The 25,000-nt window shown below is 36.0% G+C and overlaps 1 protein-coding gene across 3 annotated transcripts in view; it reads left to right on the forward strand.

Annotated features, from left to right (window-relative positions):
- The window catches only part of LOC137653077 (leucine-rich repeats and immunoglobulin-like domains protein 1), a 431,305-nt gene that overhangs the window by 385,201 nt on the left and 21,104 nt on the right, over positions 1-25,000 (forward strand). For all 3 annotated transcript variants that reach the window (XM_068386471.1, XM_068386473.1, XM_068386472.1), the window contains one exon: positions 9,692-9,821. In XM_068386471.1, the coding sequence (XP_068242572.1) occupies positions 9,692-9,821 (130 nt within the window). The remainder of the gene's footprint in view (positions 1-9,691; positions 9,822-25,000) is intronic.

A 25,000-nucleotide genomic window follows, 5' to 3' on the forward strand; every position in this document is an offset into this window, starting at 1 on the left:
CATTTAGCTGTTTACTGTCCGACATCTTGGACAGTACGAATTAGGTATCATTGCAAAGGTTATCCTGCACAATTACAAATAACTCATTAAGTATTCAACTAAGGCATTGACGACGCCTTCATAGGCCAAAAGTTTAAGTTGAACGCCCAAAGGTAGAAAATTACAAAATTTGACATTGTTATCAGCCCTGTACCTCTATATCTAACCTCATAAATTTAAAATTTGCTGGGGAGAAACTGTACATAGTGGGACGTTTTTTTAAACTACCACGAATCATCTAACCTTTGTACAGAGATATTAGAAATATATGAAAATATTGAAAAATGCATAATTGTAATGAGTTTATTGTGAAATTGCTATTTGACATGTCTTGTTTCTCTGCCTTTTTTGTATTGGTAGAAAGGCTTAACATAATTCAAAGAGTCCTGGAATACAATTTCTATATCATTTCTTTGATATTTTCTCTTCCTATAGGTAATTGTTGTGGAACAGGTTAAGGAAGCTTTTACTCCAAATCTTTACTTGGCAAGCATGTTGTTGATAGGTCACTTTTTCAGAGAAAAAAGTGCTTACCACGAAAAAATTCAATACAGCGGCCATTTTTTCCAGATGGCCGCCAGTCGTGTCCGTGTTTTGTGGTTTTGCTAAAAAACATAGTGCAAATTAAGATATGAACATGAAATTTGGCAATAATGTTTTGTGTAGATCATGTTATCAGCTGCAAGTGCTAGCCCCCAGAAAAATTCAATATAGCTGCTATTTTTGGTCTTGATCTGGTGTCAAAGTACAAAAGATGAATTCAATGAAACTTTTTTATTTATTGCTATTGTAATACTGAATTATATGCAGAAAAAAAGGAGGATGATTGCACACTTGGCCAATATGGCATGATGAAAAGCCTATTTTATTCAGTGGATAATCTTGTGAAACCCTTACATTCTAATGCTTTTGGGGGAAAATTCCAATATGTTTCCTAAGCTCCAAGAGTTGTTTCTTTCTGATTGATCCTTCCATTAAATAGTCCCAAATGAATTGGTCACATGATTTTCCAGCATACTCATAGGCCTTTCAGAGAAAAACAAGTGAAGGAAAATAGTGCTAATGCTCAACAGTGAAAAATAACTTGATCAAATCAATGACATCGACGAAAATATTCATTGCTGAGATCTATCTTTTATCCCTGAACTGCTATCCCCCCTCCCCCAGCACCCAATTACACAGTTTTATGGAGATAATTCCTCCTACCATAAAATGGTTTACTAGCTATGATTTAGGAATGGATATGTACCACTGTCCAAAATGAAGTTTGGTAGACCATTTGAAAGTGAAGTTTGGTAGACCATTTGAATTTGGATTACTTTGCCATCACCAGCATGACTAAGCCCAAAGTTAGGTCACTGTTCCTTGCTTAAAAATCTCACAAGGGCAAGTTCTCAGTGGAGTACACCCTATTCCAGCCTTCAAGCCCTTGCATAATCCACCACCACATTTGATATTGCATCCACACTTCGTCAGTTCACGACAGCTTTTAGAAATAGGTTCCAATGTAGTCCAGACAACTTTTGTCACCGTTTTTTACCCATCCCCACTTGGAAGGATATGGAAGTTCTGGCTGACGTGTGGTAGACTGCCCCAGATATGACCTGCTTGGAAGGCAGTGCATTTGACATGTTCCTTGAGTACCCCTTGCATTGGAGGAATTAACTTGTATAGCCTCTGCTTTCTGGCAAAAAGGTCTAACCTAGCATCATCTACAGCAGAGGATGCACTTGACCGGTCACACATGAGAACAACGAATCTTTCTAAAACTTGTAGATCTGACTCCTCAACTTCAGATACACAATCACTGAGTTTTGCAAACGTAGCAGAGGCTTCATTGCATACACTCCATGTCAGCCATGCTGTCTTTATCCTTTGCCATTGAATCCTGATACTCTACCACACCCGGAAAATGCATGAAAGAACAGCATACCTTTGGTTTTTTCCGGTCCCCAAAAAGATGCAAGCTCATGGAAAGGGACCCATCGAGTGTACTGTACCTTGCCAAACACAACCCAGATTTTCTCCATGCCAATTGCAGTCAAGGATGCCATAAGGGTGAGAGCTATGACTACAATGTCTGTGTCATTGGCTTCAATCAGGAGAGACTTAAGTCCATCCCTTGCTGCATTCCAGGCGTGTACAAACATCGTCATATCTGCCTTTTCAAGTGAACAAGGGGCCAATTCCTCCCGGTTAGCATCAGGGCGGCTGGAACTTATCAGAACGTTTTCTTCCCTTGTTACTATGACTTGATTTGTTGTAGTCATTTTAGTGACCTCATCAGCAAGGATATTGAATAGTTCTGTTTTGTTGTCACGGTCCCTGAGAAAGCTTTTCCAATTGGCTGGTGTTTTGCTCTTTGCCGTAACTCTCCTCCTGGTAGCCTTTCCCCAGTTTGATCGTGCTTCAGACTTCCGACTAGACTGCTGGTAGACAAAAAATTTGATTGGTCCTCTTGTAATTGTTACAGCAGTATTCCACCTTTGGTAGAATGTCCTTCTTGGCGTATTCTTCAAATATCTTTGGAGTTTTGAGTGTGACTGTATTCACCAGGCTAAAACCATCCACAATGAGTGCGCTAGTTTCTGGCTTTGTTTCTGGAAACTCTACCTTGCTTCGCAAGACTTTAACGAGATGTGACTTACTAGGGACATATAGTTTGCCTTGTTTGCTGAGCAGTGAAGTGAAAGACTGGTTCTCCTGTTGAAAAAACTCAGCTAAATCACACCCTCTGGATTGGCAGGATATGAAAAGGCGTGAGAAAAATTTACAATCATATTTTAATAGTTGTGTCTCTGACTTCTCTGTTGGATCTTTGCTGTTTTTGAAAAAGTCCTTGTTGTTTTTCCATGAATGTTAGAAATTGTTCCCTTCCTCTCTCTAGATGTATTGCAACCAGCAGTGCTGCTGAAGGATCGGCAATATCCTTCATATCAAGTGCAAGTAAATCCATAGATTCCTCTGCAAATGGATTCCCCATTTCTTCTATTACGCTTATAAGTGGCTGAACCTTTTCAAAGAACATCATTTCCGAATTTCAGGTTCATATGACAGTATGCACTGTGGCTTTTTAACAAAGTCACAAAATGGGTATGCTTCTGGTGGCCATCTTGAAAAATGGGTGCCATATTGAATTTTCTGGAGGGCTAGCAGTTTTAACTGATAACATGACCTACACAGAATATTATTGCCAGATTTCATGTTTATATAACAATTTACTCCATGTTTTCTTAACAAAAATATGAAACGAGGATGTGTCTCGTGCCTTCTTGAAAAATGGCTGCAATATTGAATTTTTTTTGTGGCTAGCATTTTTTTCTTTAAAAGCGACCTATAGGCAACAATCATGCTAAATTTCATGCTTGTATCGCAAAATGCACGATGGTTTGCTTAACCTGCTCTACTATTGATATGTGAATATATTACATAGAGATCCGAGTAACACGGGTCAATAGAATGCACAGTCCCACAATTGATATATATTGAAATTTTAAGATGATGGGCAAAAGTCTCTATTTACATATTTAGTCTTCATAATCACTGATATGTTCTTCATAATCATTATTCTGTTCTACCTCAATGTCGTTTTCAGACTGTTCCATCTGCTTTGTAGTTTCCTCAACGAAGTTTTTCCAGGTAAGGGTAGTACTGGCCTGCATGACCATACAGACTCTAAAACACCCTCATAATTTCTTTCCCAGCCTTGTCCAGGATCATATGGCATTAGAGATCAGAAGATTGGTATATCTGCTTGCTTGTAGATAAGAGGGGGATGGTTCAAACAACTCATGTTCGAGATAAGGTTGTCTTGGCAAAGTGGCAATTGGAAGAGGTCAATCTTAGATTTCATTGTCAGTCGCTCATCTTTTAGAATCAAATACCTTATGACATGATTCCACGTACAGTGCCAATAGATTTCTGTCTGAAATAGCCATACATCAAACACGTAAATGTGTCAATGGCAATGGGTCAGTAATGTCTACATTCTCCTCTTCTTTGAATCACTCTATCAACAATTGTTCCATTGCTTCATTTGCCATCTTGAGACAGAATAGAGCTTTTATTATTATTATTATTATTATTATTGTCATTATTATTATTATCATTATTATTATTATTATTATTATTATTATTATTATTATTATTATTATCTATATATTAATACGATGGCGTGTGTGTTATCTATTTTGTGTGTCACACTCTAAAGAAAACAGAAATGATTTCATGGTATACTCGTGAGTCACGCTTCAAAGAAAACGGAAATAATTTCATGGTATACTCTTACAAATTCACATTAGATTTTGATTACTTAACCAAAGCACATCTTATATAGTTTTCCAAATTATGTCTTTAGCACCTGACTTTTTTAAATATTAGACAAAAAATTGAGCTCTATCAATTTCTATAACCTAGGTTATAAAATTAATCTTGGACCTTTTCGTTTAACTACTAATCCGTTCTTATTGAAAAAGATTTCTCATATTTCTGATCACCCTTTGCTTCAAATCTTCCTAGACATTACTCAATTTCCCGTCCGCCTATCATATTCAATGACCATTGATAAAGCTCAAGGACAGACTTTCGATACGGTTGGGATCTACCTACCACAACCTTGCTTTACTCATGGACAACTTTATGTAGCCTTCTCAAGAACAAGGTCTATGAACAGTGTAAGAGTGAAAATTTGTCCTCAGAATAATTCTACTCATGGCCAGAGAAGATGAACTACCTTCCCTAGAGATATTGTATATAAAGAAGTTTTGTAAATTGTTTCATGTATTGCTCATTTTTTTAAATAAATATACAAGTCAAAGCTTATCACATTTTATTCAAACAGGTTAGGAACAAGATAATTAGTATTGAAAATATCATTCCGTGTAATTTACACGGGTTTCGCTAGTTATTATTATTATTATTATTATTATTATTATTATCATTATTATTTCTAGTTATGCTACAACCCTAATTGGAGAGGCAAGTTGCTATAAGCTCAAAGGCTCCAACAGAGAAAAATAGCCCAATGAGGAATGAGTAAATGATTTGAAGTTCTCTGGCAGCCCAGTGAGGAAAGGAAACCTGGAAATAAATAAATTACAGGAGACGTAATGAACAATTAATATAAAATATGTTAAGAACAGAAACAATATTAAAATAGATCTTTCATAAATATTAGACAAAAAATTGAGCTCTATCAATTTCTATAACCTAGGTTATAAAATTAACCTCGGACCTTTTCGTTTAACTACTAATCCGTTCTTATTGAAAAAGATTTCTCATATTTCTGATCACCCTTTGCTTCAAATCTTCCTAGACATTACTCAATTTCCCGTCCGCCTATCATATTCAATGACCATTGATAAAGCTCAAGGACAGACTTTCGATACGGTTGGGATCTACCTACCACAACCTTGCTTTACTCATGGACAACTTTATGTAGCCTTCTCAAGAACAAGGTCTATGAACAGTGTAAGAGTGAAAATTTGTCCTCAGAATAATTCTACTCATGGCCAGAGAAGATGAACTACCTTCCCTAGAGATATTGTATATAAAGAAGTTTTGTAAATTGTTTCATGTATTGCTCATTTTTTTAAATAAATATACAAGTCAAAGCTTATCACATTTTATTCAAACAGGTTAGGAACAAGATAATTAGTATTGAAAATATCATTCCGTGTAATTTACACGGGTTCCGCTAGTTATTATTATTATTATTATTATTATTATTATTATTATTATTATTATTATTATTATTATTATTTCTAGTTATGCTACAACCCTAATTGGAGAGGCAAGTTGCTATAAGCTCAAAGGCTCCAACAGAGAAAAATAGCCCAATGAGGAATGAGTAAATGATTTGAAGTTCTCTGGCAGCCCAGTGAGGAAAGGAAACCTGGAAATAAATAAACTACAGGAGACGTAATGAACAATTAATATAAAATATGTTAAGAACAGAAACAATATTAAAATAGATCTTTCATATATAAATAATAAAGACCTAAAAAAGTAAGAGGAAGGGAAATAAGATAGAATAGTGTCCCTGACTGTACCCTCTAATAAGGTTACTCTGCACTAGCACAGTGGAAAATCATGGTACAGAGGCTATGATAATACCTAAATCTATAGAACAGTGGTTTGATTTTGGAGTGTCCTCCTCCTAGAGAAGATGCTTACCATAGCTAAAGAGTATCTTCCACCCTTACTGAGAGGAGATTACCCACTGAACAATTATAGTTCAGTAATTAACCCTTGAGCAAAGAAGAATTGCTTGGCAATTTCGGTGTTGTCAGGTGTATGAGGACAGAAGAAATTGGGGAAAGAATAGGCCAGACTATTTGGCGTATGTGTAGGCAAAGCAAAAATGAGCCGTAACAAGAGAGATGGATCCAACGAAGTACTGTCTGGCCAGTCAAAAGACCCAATAGCACTCAAGCGGTAGTTTATCAATGGATGGCTAGTGCCCTAGCCCACCTACTACCCTTTTAGTACTCTCATATGGCTACCATTGGTAGCAAATCCAGCCTCAAGGAGGATTTCAGAGTAGCCTGAACCAATGCATTTATGTCCAGTCAATATATCCATGTAATACATCAGTGTTGAAAGGCCCTACATACTTCTGGCCAATCTCTAATGTAGCATCTTCTGATCGCTTAAATAACTCCCTGATGACAGAATATTCATTGAATGGCTGATTGATAGGGTTGAAATAGTGAATGGTCGACTTTTGAGATGTTTTTTTGCCAGTAGCTGAAATGAAGCCTCCAAATCCAAGGACCAGTTGTGTTTCTTTTATGCCATTAACCACTCACATGAGTAACCACAACCGATAGTCTTGGATGCACTCTGAGTACATCTTATTACATCTCATGGGTGGATTGAACATAGCTCCTGTAGGAAATTTTGGCCCTACTCAACCATAAATATGAAAAGGGGACAATATTGGTGGGGTTTCAACTTCCAAACGAGTCTTATTACGTTGCATGAGTGGCAAGGTTCTAACTTAATTGGCAGTGTCAGTGTTTGGTTTCAGCTCTTGTATCATGATCCCCCCAGTGCTGTTCACCACGTTTGAATCATGGACGATTATAGTTATTTTGTTCAAATTGTCCCACTCAACATGAAAAACATCGTCTTCACCAGTAGCATTTTAGGGAGTGAGGGAAGAGGAAGCAGTGAGGGCCTCTGGCAGTACTGTCTCAATTTCCACTTAAAATCATATGACTCACAATGACCCAATCTATGTAGTAATTTATATTATTGAACTGCTTACTATCATATAGATGGTATATGGTACTGCAGAGGAGGACGTGTTTAGGTAACTTGCAATCTCCATTTTTCACTGCATGGCAGATATACTGGAAATGAATCAAATGGAATAAATATGTGATATATGATAGAAAGTAGTTAACTAGGTAGAATTTGATTGACTAGTAATATTGTTCCAAAGTTGTTAGAACACAGTGGTAGTTAAAACTCACCTGAGCTATCAAAAGTACCGGACTTCGGCTCTTCTCAGACTTTTCCACATCTGCTTCACCCATGATAAGAGTCTTTAGGAAGTATTCTTCTGTTGCATCCAGCTTATCAGCTATAGGATACCAAGGAAGTGGTGGTGGATTGTTGAAGTTTCACTAAACAACACTATACAAATGCAAGACAACATCCTTGAACTTATCTTGGGAATCAAGCCTATATACCTAAGTCACTACTTCTGAAACAGAAATGTTTGTGATGTACACCATGTCGTAGGTTATGCATACCTTATCTCCAGGAATCACTTTTGTATAAGCAATGCACTCATTAATTTTGCATCTTTGAAGTGGGATTTGTAGCTTATAACTATTGGAATCTTGGTTTGGAAATCCACTGTACTCAAGTTTTTGGATGTACAGGTGGCGGTGTGTTCCAAGTTGCACTACCTACGTTTGTCCAAGTACCATTTCACTTATGAAACCTAGAACTACATCAAACGAGCTTTCATGATCTTTAAGAGTTTCATCTCGCTGGTTCTCAATACTTCTGTTGGCTTGATCACGTAAATTATAATTATGTGCATGTTTCAGCCTGAATGATCTATGACAGAACTTTTGGAAACAAGACTCTCTTGCAAACAAGTCTTTGCCCACCACCTTGTGATGTTTACGATTGTCGCCTAATTCTATGGCTTGGGATTTTATGAGTCCAAACTGCTGCCTTTCCCTTGAAAGAGGCAAACTGGACACACCGTTCTATTTTTCTGGAAACTTTCATCTCAAACTCTTCACAGAAAATGCATTCTGGTGGAAAAGCGTTTCTTGGATAGTTTACGAGGGGATTGAATTATTGAAGGTCCATCGTCTGGTACCATACATTTCAAGCTATCCTGATGTTTAGTAAAGGTTTGATAATATCCATGATGATAGCCTGCGATTTCTAAGCTCACACCATCATGATTGTCTGGAATTAACCAACACACAGCCTCCATACAATAGGGTGAATCAGAGAGCTGAAGTAGCTATTTCTCACGTAGACCATGTAATATCTCAAGATTTTCATGGGGAGGGCATCTGATATTGTAAAGTGGTATGAATTCACCGTGATGTATGCAACTCACAGGTAAAATGCATTCAGGGGGTGGCTTCTCGGGTTCCTCTAAATTGCAACCATAATCAGTTCATCATTTCTTTGCTTTGACGTGAAGCCACCACCAATTACTACAATTAAGCGTGCAGTACCACAACCCAAATGTCAGTCCATTTTAGTCATTAAATGAAAAAGGTGTAATTATCCACCACCAATTAACTACAAGCAGATAGACATACCAATAAGTATCTAATATGACACAAAAACACTTTATTCAAAATCACAGTGGTCTGCACGTCCGGTAACAGAAAAAGACTACACTGTCAGTTGATGAACTTTAACACCACCTCCTCTTAATTTTTAAGAAGGTCGCTACAATTCCCTTCACTTGTAAGAAGCAAATTTTTAATAACTATGTATAGAGCATGAACTAATTTGCAAAACAATTCGTATGCAAAGGACACACTCACACAGTAGAGTTAATATTAAACCACATTTTCTCAGTATTTTCGTAATTTTTTTTTTTCATAAAGAATTATTATTACACTGGCTAAGTAATTCGTTTTGTTTTAAAAACTTCCTACACATGTACACTTTCCACCAAATAAAGTAGATATTCAGTAGATCCCTTTATTTAGGTGCAGGGTGGATAACACCGAAGAAGGGCAAACATTTTAACTTAATGTCCCTTTAACGTGACCTTTTGACTTTGATGACGTCATAAATACACTTACTGAATAACTCATGTTTTCTTATGAAAGTACAGGTCATACCCAATCTATTGATACCTAATTTGTACCCTCAACTAATTTCATTGTATGAGAAAATGTCCTTTTTATTGCCCAAACCCCAAACTTTTGTGTCCTACGAAATCCAAGATGGCTGACAAAGTGAAACGGCTAAACGACCCACATGGGACATTTTTTGGAATGGGAACAGACTTCAGGGATTGTAAAATTGTAGGTTAAAAATGTATCAAGAGGTGCATGGGACCCCTATTTTCCTACTAGACTACGTAAGCACATATTTCGTTTATCTAATTAGCTACTATTTATCGGATTCACAAATTTTTTTGTCCTTTCATTTACAGGTCAAAGTGGAGAACGACGGAGGGCTAAGCGTTCTTTTCCTAAGTGAGGTCAGAGCAGCAGATTCGGGAAATTATACATGTGCCCCGTCGAATGCTCACCCTTCTCATATTATCATTCACGTGCTCAAAGGTAAATTACGCAAAAATCTAAATAATTAATCAATTAAACCTCTCTCTCTCTCTCTCTCTCTCTCTCTCTCTCTCTCTCTCTCTCTCTCTCTCTCTCTCTCTCTCTCTCTCTACGCGAGCACACACACACACACACACACACCAACGCACAACAATTCTTATAAAACGATGGAAAGCATAATTGTATTTCATATTTGGAATGATTGACTTAGATACTAATATTGTATCATGGCGAAAATTTCAGTCATGATCATGAATTATTTTCATTGAACCTAGCAGTGGCATGAAAGTGTCCTTTTTAATGAAAATATATAAATAGGCCTGCTTTTACGGTTATCTATTACAGGAAAGATATAATGAAAATAAACTGACCATTACTAAATCTATTAAAAAGAACATACGCTGCTAAGTCAAAATTATACACGAATCCTCCTTCTAAACTAATTAATATCAAAATTCTACTCCCAAATCTTAAAACTGCAAGTCTTTATCAATTACAATAAACACGAACATCTTTCATCTAATACCACAGGATGGTTTTCCCTCCTTGTAGAGAGATTTAGTTTCTTGGCAAATAAAGTATAGTATAACAATATGAATGTAAAACCAGAATACTTCACTATATTATTTTTCAACAACCATTTACAATACAGTACCCATCCACTGAATAGGCGAATACTTGTACAAGAGCATGTGTACTATGTCTTCCATGGTTGCAACTAAACTTTCTCTAACCCATAACAGCATACCCACCAAATAGTTTGTGAGATCTGGTTCACAGAGTAAGACATTATTCGTCAAACATTTGGAGCGATCAAACACAGCTGGCACTTCCGATGGTTCATTTGGGTGATACAAACCAAAAATGGTCAAACACGTACATTCCTTCTAATTTTTTAACTTTGGTGTTAGCTCTGCATGGTTATTGTCAAAGATTTCTTTCATGAATGAAAAACTAAAAGTTTTAGCAATGTTTTTTAAAGGGTACTGTAACTTTGCTGAAAAACTTTGCGTTTGTGGCACTGAATTCCAGGTTATGCATTGGTTTCACGTAAGTAATAAAAACTGTAAATCTCATTTTTTATGATATACCTATGCATATATATAACATGTTAATCTTAAGTGGCTTACCCAATACTTTACAAATACCATTAGGCTACGTATGCATAAAACATGTAGTTTAAGCATTCAGCAGTTAATATTGATGTATAATCATATTATGATGCCACAATACTATGGTAGTCTTGCACATCACCGCCTTTAGTGAAAATCACCAGCCATTGCAAGAAATGACAGTTAATAATAACAACTATTCAACATTTTACATTTGCACAATCTGATATTCAGCCCTTTTTTCTTTATCAATGTGTTGCTAAACAGCTAGGTAACCTGAGTATTTCTAACTTTTGTCTTTTTCTTATTTGTGGTTATAAGATTTAGAAGTTCAATTACACAAAAGCTTCTCCACTAAGCTTAGTGATGGACCAACCTTGAAGACTGTATTAGTTTTTACGTTTTTATTCATGGACAGACATCATAAGCGTTAAACCCTCCGAGGATCCGAGGATCCACTTTGGAATCATTAGTTCATGCAACTGTGAGTACTGTACACTCAATACTTACTTTCGGAAATATTCGCTAAAAATCGATTCGTTATCTAAGGAAAATAAGATTTGCATCTGAGTATGGGATATTGCTTAGTCTACCCGTGAACGAGACAGAAAACAGATAGCACAGCAGTGCTCGCACAGTAAGGTCAAAGTCAAATTTCAAACAAACAATCGGTGTCACTTAGTTAGCAGCGATCTTTCGCCTAGTTTACAATGTGTTACGAGTAGTCATAACTATCCTTTGTGATATTTTGCAGTGTGTAAATGCTTGGACCTTGTGAAAATCATAATTTCATTGCTATATAGGGATTAGCAAATGTCCTAAATTGTGTTGACGTGTTTTGTTTTGTTTTTAAGTATGTTTTCACAGAAAAGGCTTTGGCTTTATCCGTGTTGATTTGCTGTGTAGTATAAAAGTGATTAAGCAGTATGGCAATTTATATCTTATTGTTATATAGTAATTATCGGTCATCTTGTGTAATGTTTATGTTTTCACTTGTGTTTTTTATCCATAGTAACAACTTCTTTTATTTAAAAGCATAAAAGGTAATGGCAACGCAAAGAGAGAAACTTTCCCAGTAAATTTCATGAGTTACCATTTGCCTATGACGAGCCTTCCTTAACAAGTAATCGTGTTCTCCAAAGGTGACAATTGCCAGAATCGTCGTCATCAATTGCTGTCAGATAGCTGTGACGAGTCCTGAGAAGGAACATTATTTGATTTAGAGAAGACAAAGTTGTTGGTTTGGAAAATGCGGAAGAAGTGGATGTCAGCAGTTTACACCTACCTTTTGAACCCACCCTTGCCCAACTCCAAACTATGACTTGGTCAACCGAGGCAGGTTCATCGGCCACTGGTAAAACTCCCATGCATAAACCTTACATGTACCAAGCTCCCACGTCATTCGTCCTCTTCTGGTCACTCCATAAAATATGCCCCCACCTCCTTATATGAGATCATTAAAGGGATGTAGCTTAGGAACTAGTTGGACGTCTAGCTCGACATGATAAATGAAGGAAGTGAGGAGTTTGTCATCAGCCTATACAATGAGTGAGAATGCGAGAGGGAGTCAAGTGATGATGGGGTTATCGTTTAGACAGCCTGTGCTCAGTGGATGTGGGGGGATTAGTGGCCATATAGGAAGCCATACATGGGGAAGAAGAGATTTGCTGCTTTGTGCCCAGGAGTCAACTGATGAGGAGAATTACAAAAATCTTGATAGATTACCAATTCCTCTCCTGCCATGGCATTGCCTTTTATCAGTATTCAAGGGTTCAGGGCCGACCTGATATATCTCTCTTCGACATTAGATTTTCTCCATTTTTTTTTACTAAGTATAATGCTTATTATCATTAAAAAGCAAACAAATATCTACATAGAACAATGTTTTACAGGTATGCAACCTTTGTCCCTCAATTCATAGTTGTCAATGTCTGCAAAAAATATTGCAATGTATCTGGCCTCATTATCCTTATGGGGATAATTAAAAACCATCATTTCAGGACTATTGGTCAATGAATGATTTATTGTATACGCCAATAATCATAACGACAATGACATGTCAGCTGTTTTTGCAGATTGCAATGTACTTTCATGTGAGCAAGATCCAACAAGGCAAAATTGATCGTCTCATGAAAGTTTGAACAATTCTTTAATATTGTTTATCGTAGTTCATGGATGTGTGTATTTCTTTGTAGGAGCTGTCTATCAATGAAGAGATTCTGCTGTCAAAGAAGAGACAGGTTCAAATTGTATAAATTTGCTAACCTGACAAAATATTGCATAACGATGTATATCATTATAGACTATGAGTGGTTGTGTCTGTTATTTTGAGGACTACAGTGGTATTTACATTTCCACCCGCTTCTCTATAATCGGTAATCTCCAAGGGAGAATTATTATAACTCTGTAGCCCTTTCCCAAGTGCTGTATGTGAGGGGCATCCATACATGTGGCACTAAAACACCTTGAAAGAACCAACATTCCCTGAGACATGATACTACTTCTGGTAACCAATATCCACAAAATGGAACTAGAAGACCATGAATGCAAGAAAAGGCACCCATTAAATTTTGCAGTTGCACTCTTCTGGGTGGTGTTGATCATTTTGATCAAATGATCAAATACTATCAGTTTATGAGGCATACAGCAAATAGACCAGTAGGTTTGTGATCTACTTCATCCAGATAGCACTCTTCAATACATTCAATTTGTACTGGAAGTACTCCATGCAAAGGAAGGAAGATGGCGTCAAGAATTTCTCCATGTTCTTCACCAATGTCCTCATCCACTTTGATGGCGATAATCAGCTGTATAGAGACCAGCATCTCAAATACTGACACGGAAGACCCTCAAGTTATGACAACAGCAATGATGGTAACATATAACATTGGAAAGGAGGAGTTGATAAGCAGACCATGCTGTCACGTACCTGCAAGATGGAACCTGCGTAGGATCTACCAAGAGGTTGTTGCAGGTCAGAATTGATTCTCATAGAGGTGTGAGTTTTCGAACAGGTTGCAGAATGTCCAGCCAGAACATTCAAATATTCGCCATTATGCTAAAATGTATAAAATGAATATTGGTGATAAAGATTTTAGCATTATAGGGCAAGTATCTAATAGCCACGACTTTTCTACTCTAGAGTTAATACTGATTACAAGGGCGTAGGGGCGTCTTTTTGGGTGTGGGTGCTAAACTTTGAGAAGTCAAAGACGACGGGGTCTGGGGTTCTTCACACCGAAATATTTTGATGAAGAAACACCCTTAGATGCGATTTCCTGGCATCTGATCGTAGCAACCACAAAATCATCTTTTTTTTACGATTTCTATATAACCTATTACAATTTGTACACAATGACTATCATGAAATACCGGTAAGCCTACTCTATAAATTTTTATTTCACTCTTTTACACCATCCCCATGAATAACAATTCGTTAATATTTACTGCGTGTTTTTCAGCTTCATTATTATTATTATTATTATTATTATTATTATTATTATTATTATTACTATTATTATTATTATTATTACTTGCTTAGCTACAACCCTGATTGGAAAAGCAGGATGCTATAAACCCAGGGGCTTCAACAGGGAAAATAGCTCAGTGAGGAAAGAAAACAAAGAAAAATAACATATTTTAAGAAGAGCAACGAGATTAAAATAAATATATCCTATATAAAGTATAAAAACTTTAACAAAATAAGAGGAAGAGAAATAGAATAGAATAGTACGCCCGAGTGTACCAACAAGCAAGAGAACTCGAACCCCCAGACAGTGGAAGACCATGGTACAGAGGCTATGGCACTATCCAAGATAAGAGAACAATGGTTTGATTTAGGAGTGTCCTTCTCATAAAAGAGCTGCTTACCATAGCTAAAGAGTTTCTTCTACCCTTACAAGGAGAAAAGTGGCCACTGAACAATTACAGTGCAGTAAGAAGAATTGTTTGGTAATCTGCGTTGTCATGTGTATGAGGACAGAAGAGGATGTGTAAGGAATAGGCCAGACTATTCGGTGTATGTGTTAGACAAAGGGAAAATGAGCCGTAACCAGAGAGAAGGATCCAATGTACTATTGTCTGGCCAGTCAAAAGATCCCATAACTCTCTAGCGGTAGTATCTCAACGGGTGGTTGGTGCCCTGCCCAACCTACTACCTAACAAAATGTTGCCTCTTCAACCTAAACACTTATGTATAATAGTGTTAAAATTCCCTCCTAATGTGTTCATCGTTTTTTTTTTTATTATTATTTCCCCAATTTAACATATTTGTGAAGTCCCAGATGGCTGCCCCCCTCCCCCCACCCCCGTCCCTCTTTTCTTTGGATCTTATCTGTTGGTTTCATTAACGTTTCAGTTTTTTTATTGGCATTTTCTTTTATCTATCTATCAGTTCTTCTTGAATTCCTTGAAACCATCTGTTTCTTTAATATTTTCCTTCAATCTGGTCATATTTGTTTTACTTTTCAGCTTCTTACAATTTTGTGGGACTTTTATTTTACTTTCATGATATATTTCCTCTTTATACTTGTCATTTCTATACTTTTCTTTCTTACTTCCACTACTTCTTATAATTTTCAAAGTTCCTGAATCTTCAATGTCATCTTTAAATCTTTTAAGATCAAGAATTATTCTCTCCTCTGTTACTCTTACTATTTTATCTTCTTCTATGTAGATGGGCTTAACTCTTCTGCCATCCACTTTTCTTATTACTTCGTAATATATCATCATTATTATTGTTTTTACTATTTTCCCTTCTTGTCCATTTTACGAGACATTTTTAGAGCATTAAGTATACAATACTTTATTTCAGGATTCTACCATTTTCAGTAGCATCCTCCCACACATACATAATCTATTTTGCTATTATCATTTACAAACCTCAAATCTCCTTTCTTCTATTATTCTTTTAATTTCATTTGTCACTTTACCTTTCTTGAGCTCTTCCTATGTACTGTATAATCTCTTACCTTTCAACTTCAATTTCATACGTTATAGTTTGGAAAGCTTTTCTCCCAATAATCTTCATATGGTTCCCTTATTTGATCTTCCACTATATCTTTAAGTAATTGGTTATCATATGATATAATGATATTATGAAAAATCACCACTTTCTTTTGTTCAATTCTATTCTGCACCGGCCATTCACAATTTTCCACTACCAATCCCTAATAATGTCAGGTTGCAAGTTGTTCAAAAAAAAATTTATGTTTTTGTAAAAAATATCTTAAACTCTTTCAGTTATCCCTATTTTCAAGCAATATAGGTAGTACTGCTCCTTCATCTATCCTTATTCTAACCAGCAATGTCAATTCTCCTACCCTGTTAACGTCTCTATGCTTCCTCACTTCTCACACTATGCATTATATTTTAGCTTCCTATTTCCTTATGCTAATGCCATGATTTCCTTTCTCTGAGTACCACACTCATTTATTCTTTAAATCATTCCCGTTTAACCACACTTTTAATAGTTATAACGTTTGTGTGCCTTATCAATAATAAAACTGACTTCTGAAGATTGCTGCTAAAAGTAAATCTTTAGTTTTTCTATATCACAGCAGTTGCTAATGGCGTTCTTTGATTTAAGCTTGTTACTGGGTAACATTATGGCATCAACATGTGTCAGGGCTTCTATTCCATTTCTGATAAGGGATATTGTTTCCTAACATATAATGTTAAATTTGTCTTTTACAATAGAGCATATATTTTGACAAAAATTATACAGTGCTTTACAGATCCTGCATTCATAATTTCCTCCCTGTTCCTGACTGAACTCTTAGTCTTTGCTTAACTTTTTAAATTTAATTTGTATATTAACATGGCATCATTTTTACTAGCCTTCCTCAGTCATAACTTATCAAAACATTGATGACCAGTAGTAGTAGTAGTAGTAGAACTAGTAGTAGTAGAGATGTGTCTATCTATCGACTTACTTCTCCTCTATTAAGAAACAAATCAAAGAGGAAGGGTTTCAGCACAGGAACTGTTCTGTTTATCTATCTACCATGGCACTTCCCCCAATTTTAAAAGAAGCCAACATAAAAAAAATGAAACATAAGGGGAATTTTTTTCTCATAATTCCTTTTTGCCTGACTAGGGACTCTGCTGAGTTTGGCTGGTACTGCCAGGGTGCCAACAACCACCCTCCCCCATCTTCCACCACCAATGAAATTTCATATGCTGACTCTCACCAAGGTGACCCGGTGTAGCAGTAGGGCCTATCGGAACTGCATCATAAATTGCTCACCGTTCATTTCTATTCTTAGCACGCTCTCTCGCCTCTGTCACATCTGTCCTCCTGTCACCTATGGTTTTTATCATTCCATCCATCCTCCCATCAACTCTTGCATTCATTGCCTTCTTCTGCAGACAACCACTTTTCATCCTCTCTACATGACCAATCCACCTCAACACATTCATATCTTCTCTAGCTGCTAATTCATTTCTCACACCCATTCTCACCTTCACTTCTTCGTTTCCACCCTATCCAATCGAGATACACCAACCCTATTCCTTAGACACATTCAATTTCTGTATCACCGTCACTTTCATTCCCCACAACTCTGACATCACAGTTGGTGCAATCATTTTCTCATATAGAACTCTCTTTATTCTTTACTATTCACTTTACTGTACCCAACATTTTAGATCCTTCATTCACTGGTGTACATCTGCTTCCACTCAGTCATTTTCTGCAACAACAGAACCAAAGTACTTAAACTGATCTACTTCCTCAAGTAACTCTACATTGAACATGACATTCAATTTAGCACCACCTTCCCTTCTTGTTCATCTCTTAACCTTATATTTACCATGAAGTTGCCTTAGATAAATACCAGTAGTAAGTCATCAACATTTTCTGCATACGTTTGTTCGAAATAGTTATTTTTACCTTTTTTTTCATTTCTAGACCAAAAATGGACATTTTCGGCTCCTGAGCCCTCATATCTACACAAAATGACCTGAAATTTCGTATTAGGGTACCCTAGATATATGTCCACAGGATGTAAGTCACGTTTGTTGTATACATCACTTCAAAATTATTAATTTTAATAATTCTTGGCAATTTTTTTTTAAAAAGAATTTGCATTTTTTGCTCCCATGCCCCGGTATTTAAACTATATGACCTGAAATTTGGTATGGATATGTTTACAATGTATGCCCATAGGACGTTAGTCACAATTTTTCCAAACACCACTTCAGAATGATAACTTTGAGGGATTTCGACTATTTTTAGACCAAAAATTGTGTTTTCGATGATGTGATGGCAAATCTATTGGGGATTCGTTTCCGGAAAAGATTAATATGGGCCATCCATGGTTGCACGGGGAGGGGATGGAGTGAAATATGCTGTACAAATATTTGCTTGACAAATGTTGCCTTTCCAGTCATGATAAGTATTATGTATGGTATTGGTCCTCCAAAATGAAATGGCTCCTTCATACATACCTGGAATAATATCCATTTATTAGTGTTGTTCTACATCTCATCCGATGTCGCTGATTCTTCTTGTTGGGGTTTAATGATATGTTGGTATTCTTAAAATACATTTAATGGCTTAATGGCCTACATTACTTCTCAGCTCTCAATGGCTTGTCTGAACAACTTGTGGCTCTCGAGTGAGAATATGTAAACAAAAGTCGCACACACACATACAAAAGATAAAATTGAGCATTGCTCTCAGGAAGATCAAATCCTAATGCAATACAAAAGTAAGAAGAATCACATCCTAACTTTAGGACAATTAATTAATGATTAAATCCTTCATAACATACGCTACTATACTTATGAACTATGTCAAAACACATTCTAACAATGCAATACTGTGCAACATTACTCTTAATACCTGTAGCGCATATAGTATTACAGTACAATATACATAACAGTCTCCTCCCCCTTAGCTTGACTTTGTACAAAACTACAAATCTAATCTCTCAGGGGGCTTCCCTCTATTCATCCTATAGGGAAGTGCTCTAACTTCATCCTGTACTGGTACATAAATAGATTCTGAATCTACATCTGATGTTTGAGCATCTTCGTTAATATTTGATTTAACTACTTCTGAAAATTTCTCATGTCTAACATTCACATGATCTACAGTATTTTTGTTTAACAGCTGTAATTGATCACCATGACGTTTTACAATATTTACCTCAACTTGAACATCATAATGTAAATCTCCTATCTCTTTTACAATTTCTCATGGTACCCACTTTTCTGGAGTATTGTATGATCTTACCATGACATTAGAATAATGTGGGAAATGTCTTAATTTTGGGCGACTTTCTGATTGCTTATACCCTTTTTCTTCTAAATCACTTTACAAACTTGGATACAACAAATCTAACTTACACCTAATCCTCCTTCCCATCAACAAATTTGATGGTGTCACACCTGTTGTACTGTGCGGTGTTGTTCTATAAGACAATAAAAACTTTGACACATTAAAAAATATGTTACTTGAATTTACCTTTCTGCATTTCATGTTATGCTTAAATGTTTGAACAAACCTTTCAGCCTTTCCATTCGTGGAAGGGTGATATGTTGCTGAAAATGTATGTTTGATACTATTTACTTCACAAAAATCCTTAAATTCCTGTGAGGTAAACTGTGGACCATTATCAGTTACAATTCTTTCTTTAATTCCATGTGTAGGAAAAACTTTTCATTAATGCTTGAATTGTGGCATTAGATATTGTTGTTTTCATTGGAATTACTTCTGGCAACTTTCTGTAAGCATCTACAACTATCAAAAACAAATAGCCCAAGAAAGGACCTGCAAAATCTATGTGCACTCTTTGCCATGGATACCTGGGTATTTCCCACGTGTGCATTCTATCAAATTGAGGGTTGTTCTGCTGCGTAGCACAATTCATACAATTTCTTACAAATAATTCAATATCTCTATCTACACCTGGCCACTAGACAAAAGTCCTTGCAATAGACTTTGATCTGACAATACCTTGGTGATCACCATGTATTTCCGACAAAACCATATTCCTCAGTGAACTAGGGATAATTACTCTTGACCCTTTCAGTGTACAACCTTGTGCTTTATTCAATTCACTCCTTATACCTTTATAGATTTTACAATTTACCAAGTGTCAGATCTTTCTTGGTATTTTGTGCAATATCCTTGGCTGTAATGGGTACATCATATACTGAAACTAGTAATATACTGTCATCATACTCTTCTGATGCTTTGTCTACATGAAATCTAGATAAAGCTTCTGCATTACCCATCTTTGACGTAGGACGATATTCTATATCATAATGATATGCGGCTAACGTAATTGCCCCACGTTACCAATCTAATTTTATATAATGTAACCAGTCCAAACCTAGAGAAGTTTGTCCCTTACCTTTCACTACCGTTAATGGCATTCTGTCTAACTTCTGATCTTTAGATTGTACATCTACGTTCGAAGCGCCTATAACCTGAACATCAAAACCATTATAACCTTTCAAAACTATTTGTGCCTTCTAATAACAAATTAGGAATGGTTTTATTTGTTTTTCTGACATAATCGATACACCAGGTTCTGTGTCAACTTACATTATTATTGGTTTACCATTTATGATCACTTCTACCAATATGTTTCTTTGCACCTTTGTTGACGGAATTAATGCAAAATGCAAAATCAGTTTCTGACCTAACCTGATTATCAAGAACATTCTCCACATTATTCTCTTGGTCTATAGTATCAACTGCTGCATTTATTTTCTTTGTGTACTATTTAGGGAATCTACAAACATTTGAAAAATGTCCCATCTTTCTACAATTTTGGCATGTTTGTCCTGTAGCATGGCATTTCCTTGCTTCGTATCCAAGTTGATCAGTTTTACCACATCTATAGCATTTGGGCTTTTACTGTTGCTTCTGCGTATAGGTCTGATTCTGATATTTGTGAGAATTAGAGTTTCCTATGACTAAGCTTTGACATACTCTTTCTCTGATTCTCATTGTCTTTCAACTTTGAGCCTATCTTTCTAATTTTAGATTTTTCCATTCTATTGCTTGTAGAATGACCTATTATATGACTTTGCCTATTTGATGTTTCTAGAGCTCTGCCTATAATCAATACCTTCTCTAGTATTGAATCTTTATCTTGCAATAGTTTTTTTCTTAGCTCTTGTGATGTGCAATGGGCAATAACTTGATCTATGATAAAATTTTCTAACTCTAGAAATTCACATGAAACAGCTAAATTCTTAAGTCTAGTCACAAACACATCTAAACTCTTGTGGTCTTTCTGATATGCCTGTGCTGAAAATTTATTGACCTGAGGGGCAAAATATGAATTAAGAGCCTTAATTGCAGCTTCACTAGTGTCATCGGTAGGTTGCAGTGTCTTAAACACTTCCCGAACCTCTCTACCAGCTGTGTGCAGTAATAACGCCTTCTTCTATGCATTTTTCATACTACCTAAAACTTCAATGTAAATCTTAAATTTTTCCCACCACTGTTGCCATCGTGTTGCAACAGAATTAGGTACAGCAACAATGCTAAACTTCCCTGGATGCTCGATGACCATGGGCATTTTTACTTCTTACCTGAATTAGGTTAGGCAAATGAAATCTACAAAATTAACTAGTTACTCAGTAACAAAGTTAATTCTAACCTAATTTCTATGTTAATTACTCTTTATGTTTAACGCAAACTATCCCTATCTCCTGACATTTTACCACCTAATGGCTACTGGTAACAAATTTCAGTCCTACGTTACTTTTTCAAACATATGTAATATATACGTAGGATGTTTTCTTCTTTCTTGACATTGAGCTTGAATGCAGAAATATTTTATGGCGTTCCTCTTGTTTACTGCATACCTGCTGCTGCTGTATGGGAGCCTTCATCCAATTGTCTCTTCTGCTAATGCGTTTCTCTGCATGGGTTCCTTGTCCACACCTGTCGCCAAACTATTATGTATGGTATTGGTCATCCAAAATGGAATAGCTCCTTCATACATACCTGGAATAATATCCGTTCATTAGTGCTGTTCTACATCTCATCCGATGTCGCTGATTCTTCTTGTTGGGGTTTAATGATACGTTAGTATTCTTAAAATGCATTTAATGGGTTAACGGCTTAAATTCCTCCTCAGCTCTCAATGGCTTGTCTGAACAACTTGTGGCTCTCAAGTGAGAATATGTAAACAAAAGTCGCACACACACATACAAAAAATAAAAGTGAGAATCGCTCTCAAAAAGATCGAATCCTACTGCAATACAAAAGTAAGAAGAATCACCTCCTAACATTAGGACAATTAATGAATAATTAAATCCTTCATAACATAAGCTACTACGCTTATGTACAGTGCCGAAACACGTTCTAACAGTGCAATACTGTGCAACATTACTCTTAATACCCGTAGCACATATAGTATTACAGTACAAAATACATAACAATAAGAATAGCGTAGCTTAAGATATCCCTCAAAATGTGCACCGATTATTGAAATTTTTTATTATGACTGAATGCAAGGTTTTTTTTTTTTTTTTCATACTGTATTAGCTGACTTGTAATATCATTTATATTTATTCATTGTCTAACTATCCAGAGAGCTGTATTTATATTGTCCTACGCAATTTACAATTCCTTCAGTTCAAGGAAGTTTTTTAGAATAGAAATCTTGAAAGCATGAAGTCTATCGGGATAGCAAATCATGTTTCCTAAATCCAGCTTCTCCTGTGCCTAGTACTAAAAAAGATTTTAAGTATCTATTGCAAGGTCTTTTATTCTAGCTATATGAATTCACACCTAAGGATACAGATTTCAGAATACTACCTCAGCAAATATACTGTACGTCATTTGACCTGGAATTTCAAATAATTTGTCTCCTGCATTAACCCTTTCAATGCCTTTCTCACTCGAAAATTTTTCACACTGAAGAGCCAGGGCCATTATGTGTAAGAAAAGCTTTAACAAAATCCTTTGTTGTTTAAGCCCTTTGGCACCATAATTTTCAACTCTAGGTAGTGTATTATGTTTTATTTTCTTTAGGGGTAAAAGATAGAATTTGGTTTAACAATTATTGAAAATGTCCAGTTATATATAAATGTGGAATAAATTAAGTAATGCCAAGACAAAAATGAATTTTATATGAGTTTTTAGCCAAGTCATATGAATGTAAAATCTATAAAGGCTAAGAAGTTTGACTTTCATTCAGCATTTAGTTGAATATTTTCTTTTATTTTGTGGATAATTTTACATATTTTGTAAAACTCGTATGCGTATAAATAAATAAGATGGAAGCAAACACTCTTATTGGCTCGTTAGTCAACACAGAACTACATATGCTAAAGTATTTATCGAAATATTAATGGTGCTTTTATTTTCTAAGTTACAGTTCGTTTTATTATTTTAAAGTTAAATAATTGATTATTTTACTGTAGCTATCATAATTCTCATACAACTTAGTAAAGTTGGTGCAATAAGGAAAAAGGTGTTTCTTATGCTATTCACAGGAGTAAATTGAAAGAAAAATTACCCAACAGAATGAATAGTATTGCTAAATAAATATACTTTCCTTTGATATATAATTCTAGATATTTTGTAGGTAAAAAATGTCCGTGAATAATAACAGAAAACAAAATATCCTCGCGTTTCCCCGATAGCGACTGCAAAATTCCATAAAAAAAAAAAAAGAAAAAAAAAATACTTGAGATGGCTGTGGAGAATATTTTCATGTTATAGAGTTTACTTGGGTCGTATTTTAAAGTAAAATGATTGAATTACAATACCCCGAGAACATTTACAAATGTGAAATAACTGGAATTGCAGTAATTTCTTGTGAAACATTGGTTTTTAACCTTTTAACATATCTTCAGACTAACAAAGGTTCCACAAGCAAATAGAGTTTTTTTAATCATATTTTGTCAGTAATTGCTAGTTTTCTAATTACTTAATAAAAAAAACCTTACAAAGTAATTTTTAGATAAGAACTTATTCAAAAAGCGATAGTACGCAATGTCCCGAGAAGGCAAATGTATGTCTCCCCCATTTATATAAGATTATCTTTTGATCTACCACCATGGCACTTTCCCCAGTTTTGGGGAGGTAGCTGACATCAAAAAAAAAAAAAAAAATATATATATATATATATATATATATATATATATATATATATATATATATATCCCTTCGTTAACTTTAAGTTAATTTTCAAGATTCACCTGTCAAAAAGAAGCACGTGCAGCAGATTCAATTATACATTTATATAACTCCAACCAATTCTTGAGGTCCATATTGATTCGAGTCATTTCTCATTAAACAGCTATCCCAACTCTAAATCAGTTAAATGTCTCTTTTCCTTTCCGCATTGCATAACGATCATTACCGCTAATTTTCAAACAACCACGTTGAGAGGCGTACTGTGGGTGGGTCATATGGCTAGAGATATGAAGGTTTAGGCGATCAATGGGTCCCAGTCTTCTTTGCCACGAATGTTGATACAAAAAGCCTTCAGCATAAGACGGATCCCAAGGAAAGGACCTGTGTAAGGGAGCTTTAGCTGTGGCTTGTTAGTGTCGTTGCACAGGGAAACATGCGTGTTACCAAGTGCAGATTTGTCGGTATGTTTTGCTTGGCTGGGCTCTGGTAAGTCTGGTGACATGGAGTAGATTTTCCCACAGCATGACGTCGGCACTGGAGATTGTTGGAGGAGGTTGCAGTTGTAAAAAAATTCGGCAGGGATGACCAGCTGGTCGCCATACATTCTTTCAGCTGCCGAGACATTCAGAGGATCTTTGGGAGTGGTCCTTAGTACCAAGAAGACCCAGGGAAGCTGGGGCGGGGTATCAAAGCTGCCTTGAGGCTGTGATGAAAACTTTCAACCATTCCATTAGCAGCAGGGTTGTAGGTAGTTCTCTGATGTAGGGTAATTCCCAGGATATTCGGTAATGATGTCCACAATTGAAAGGTAAAAGCAGTACCCTTGTCAGAAGTAATATGTTCAGCGATACCAAATCTCACTATCCATCCTGAGAGTAAGGTAGATGTACATGAGACGGATGTTGCAGTTTCTTTGGGAATGACTGCAGACAAATGAGTGGAGCGGTCGATGG

This window comes from Palaemon carinicauda, chromosome 14 (genome assembly GCF_036898095.1).
Source record: "Palaemon carinicauda isolate YSFRI2023 chromosome 14, ASM3689809v2, whole genome shotgun sequence".
NCBI classification, from domain to species: Eukaryota; Metazoa; Arthropoda; class Malacostraca; order Decapoda; family Palaemonidae; genus Palaemon; species Palaemon carinicauda.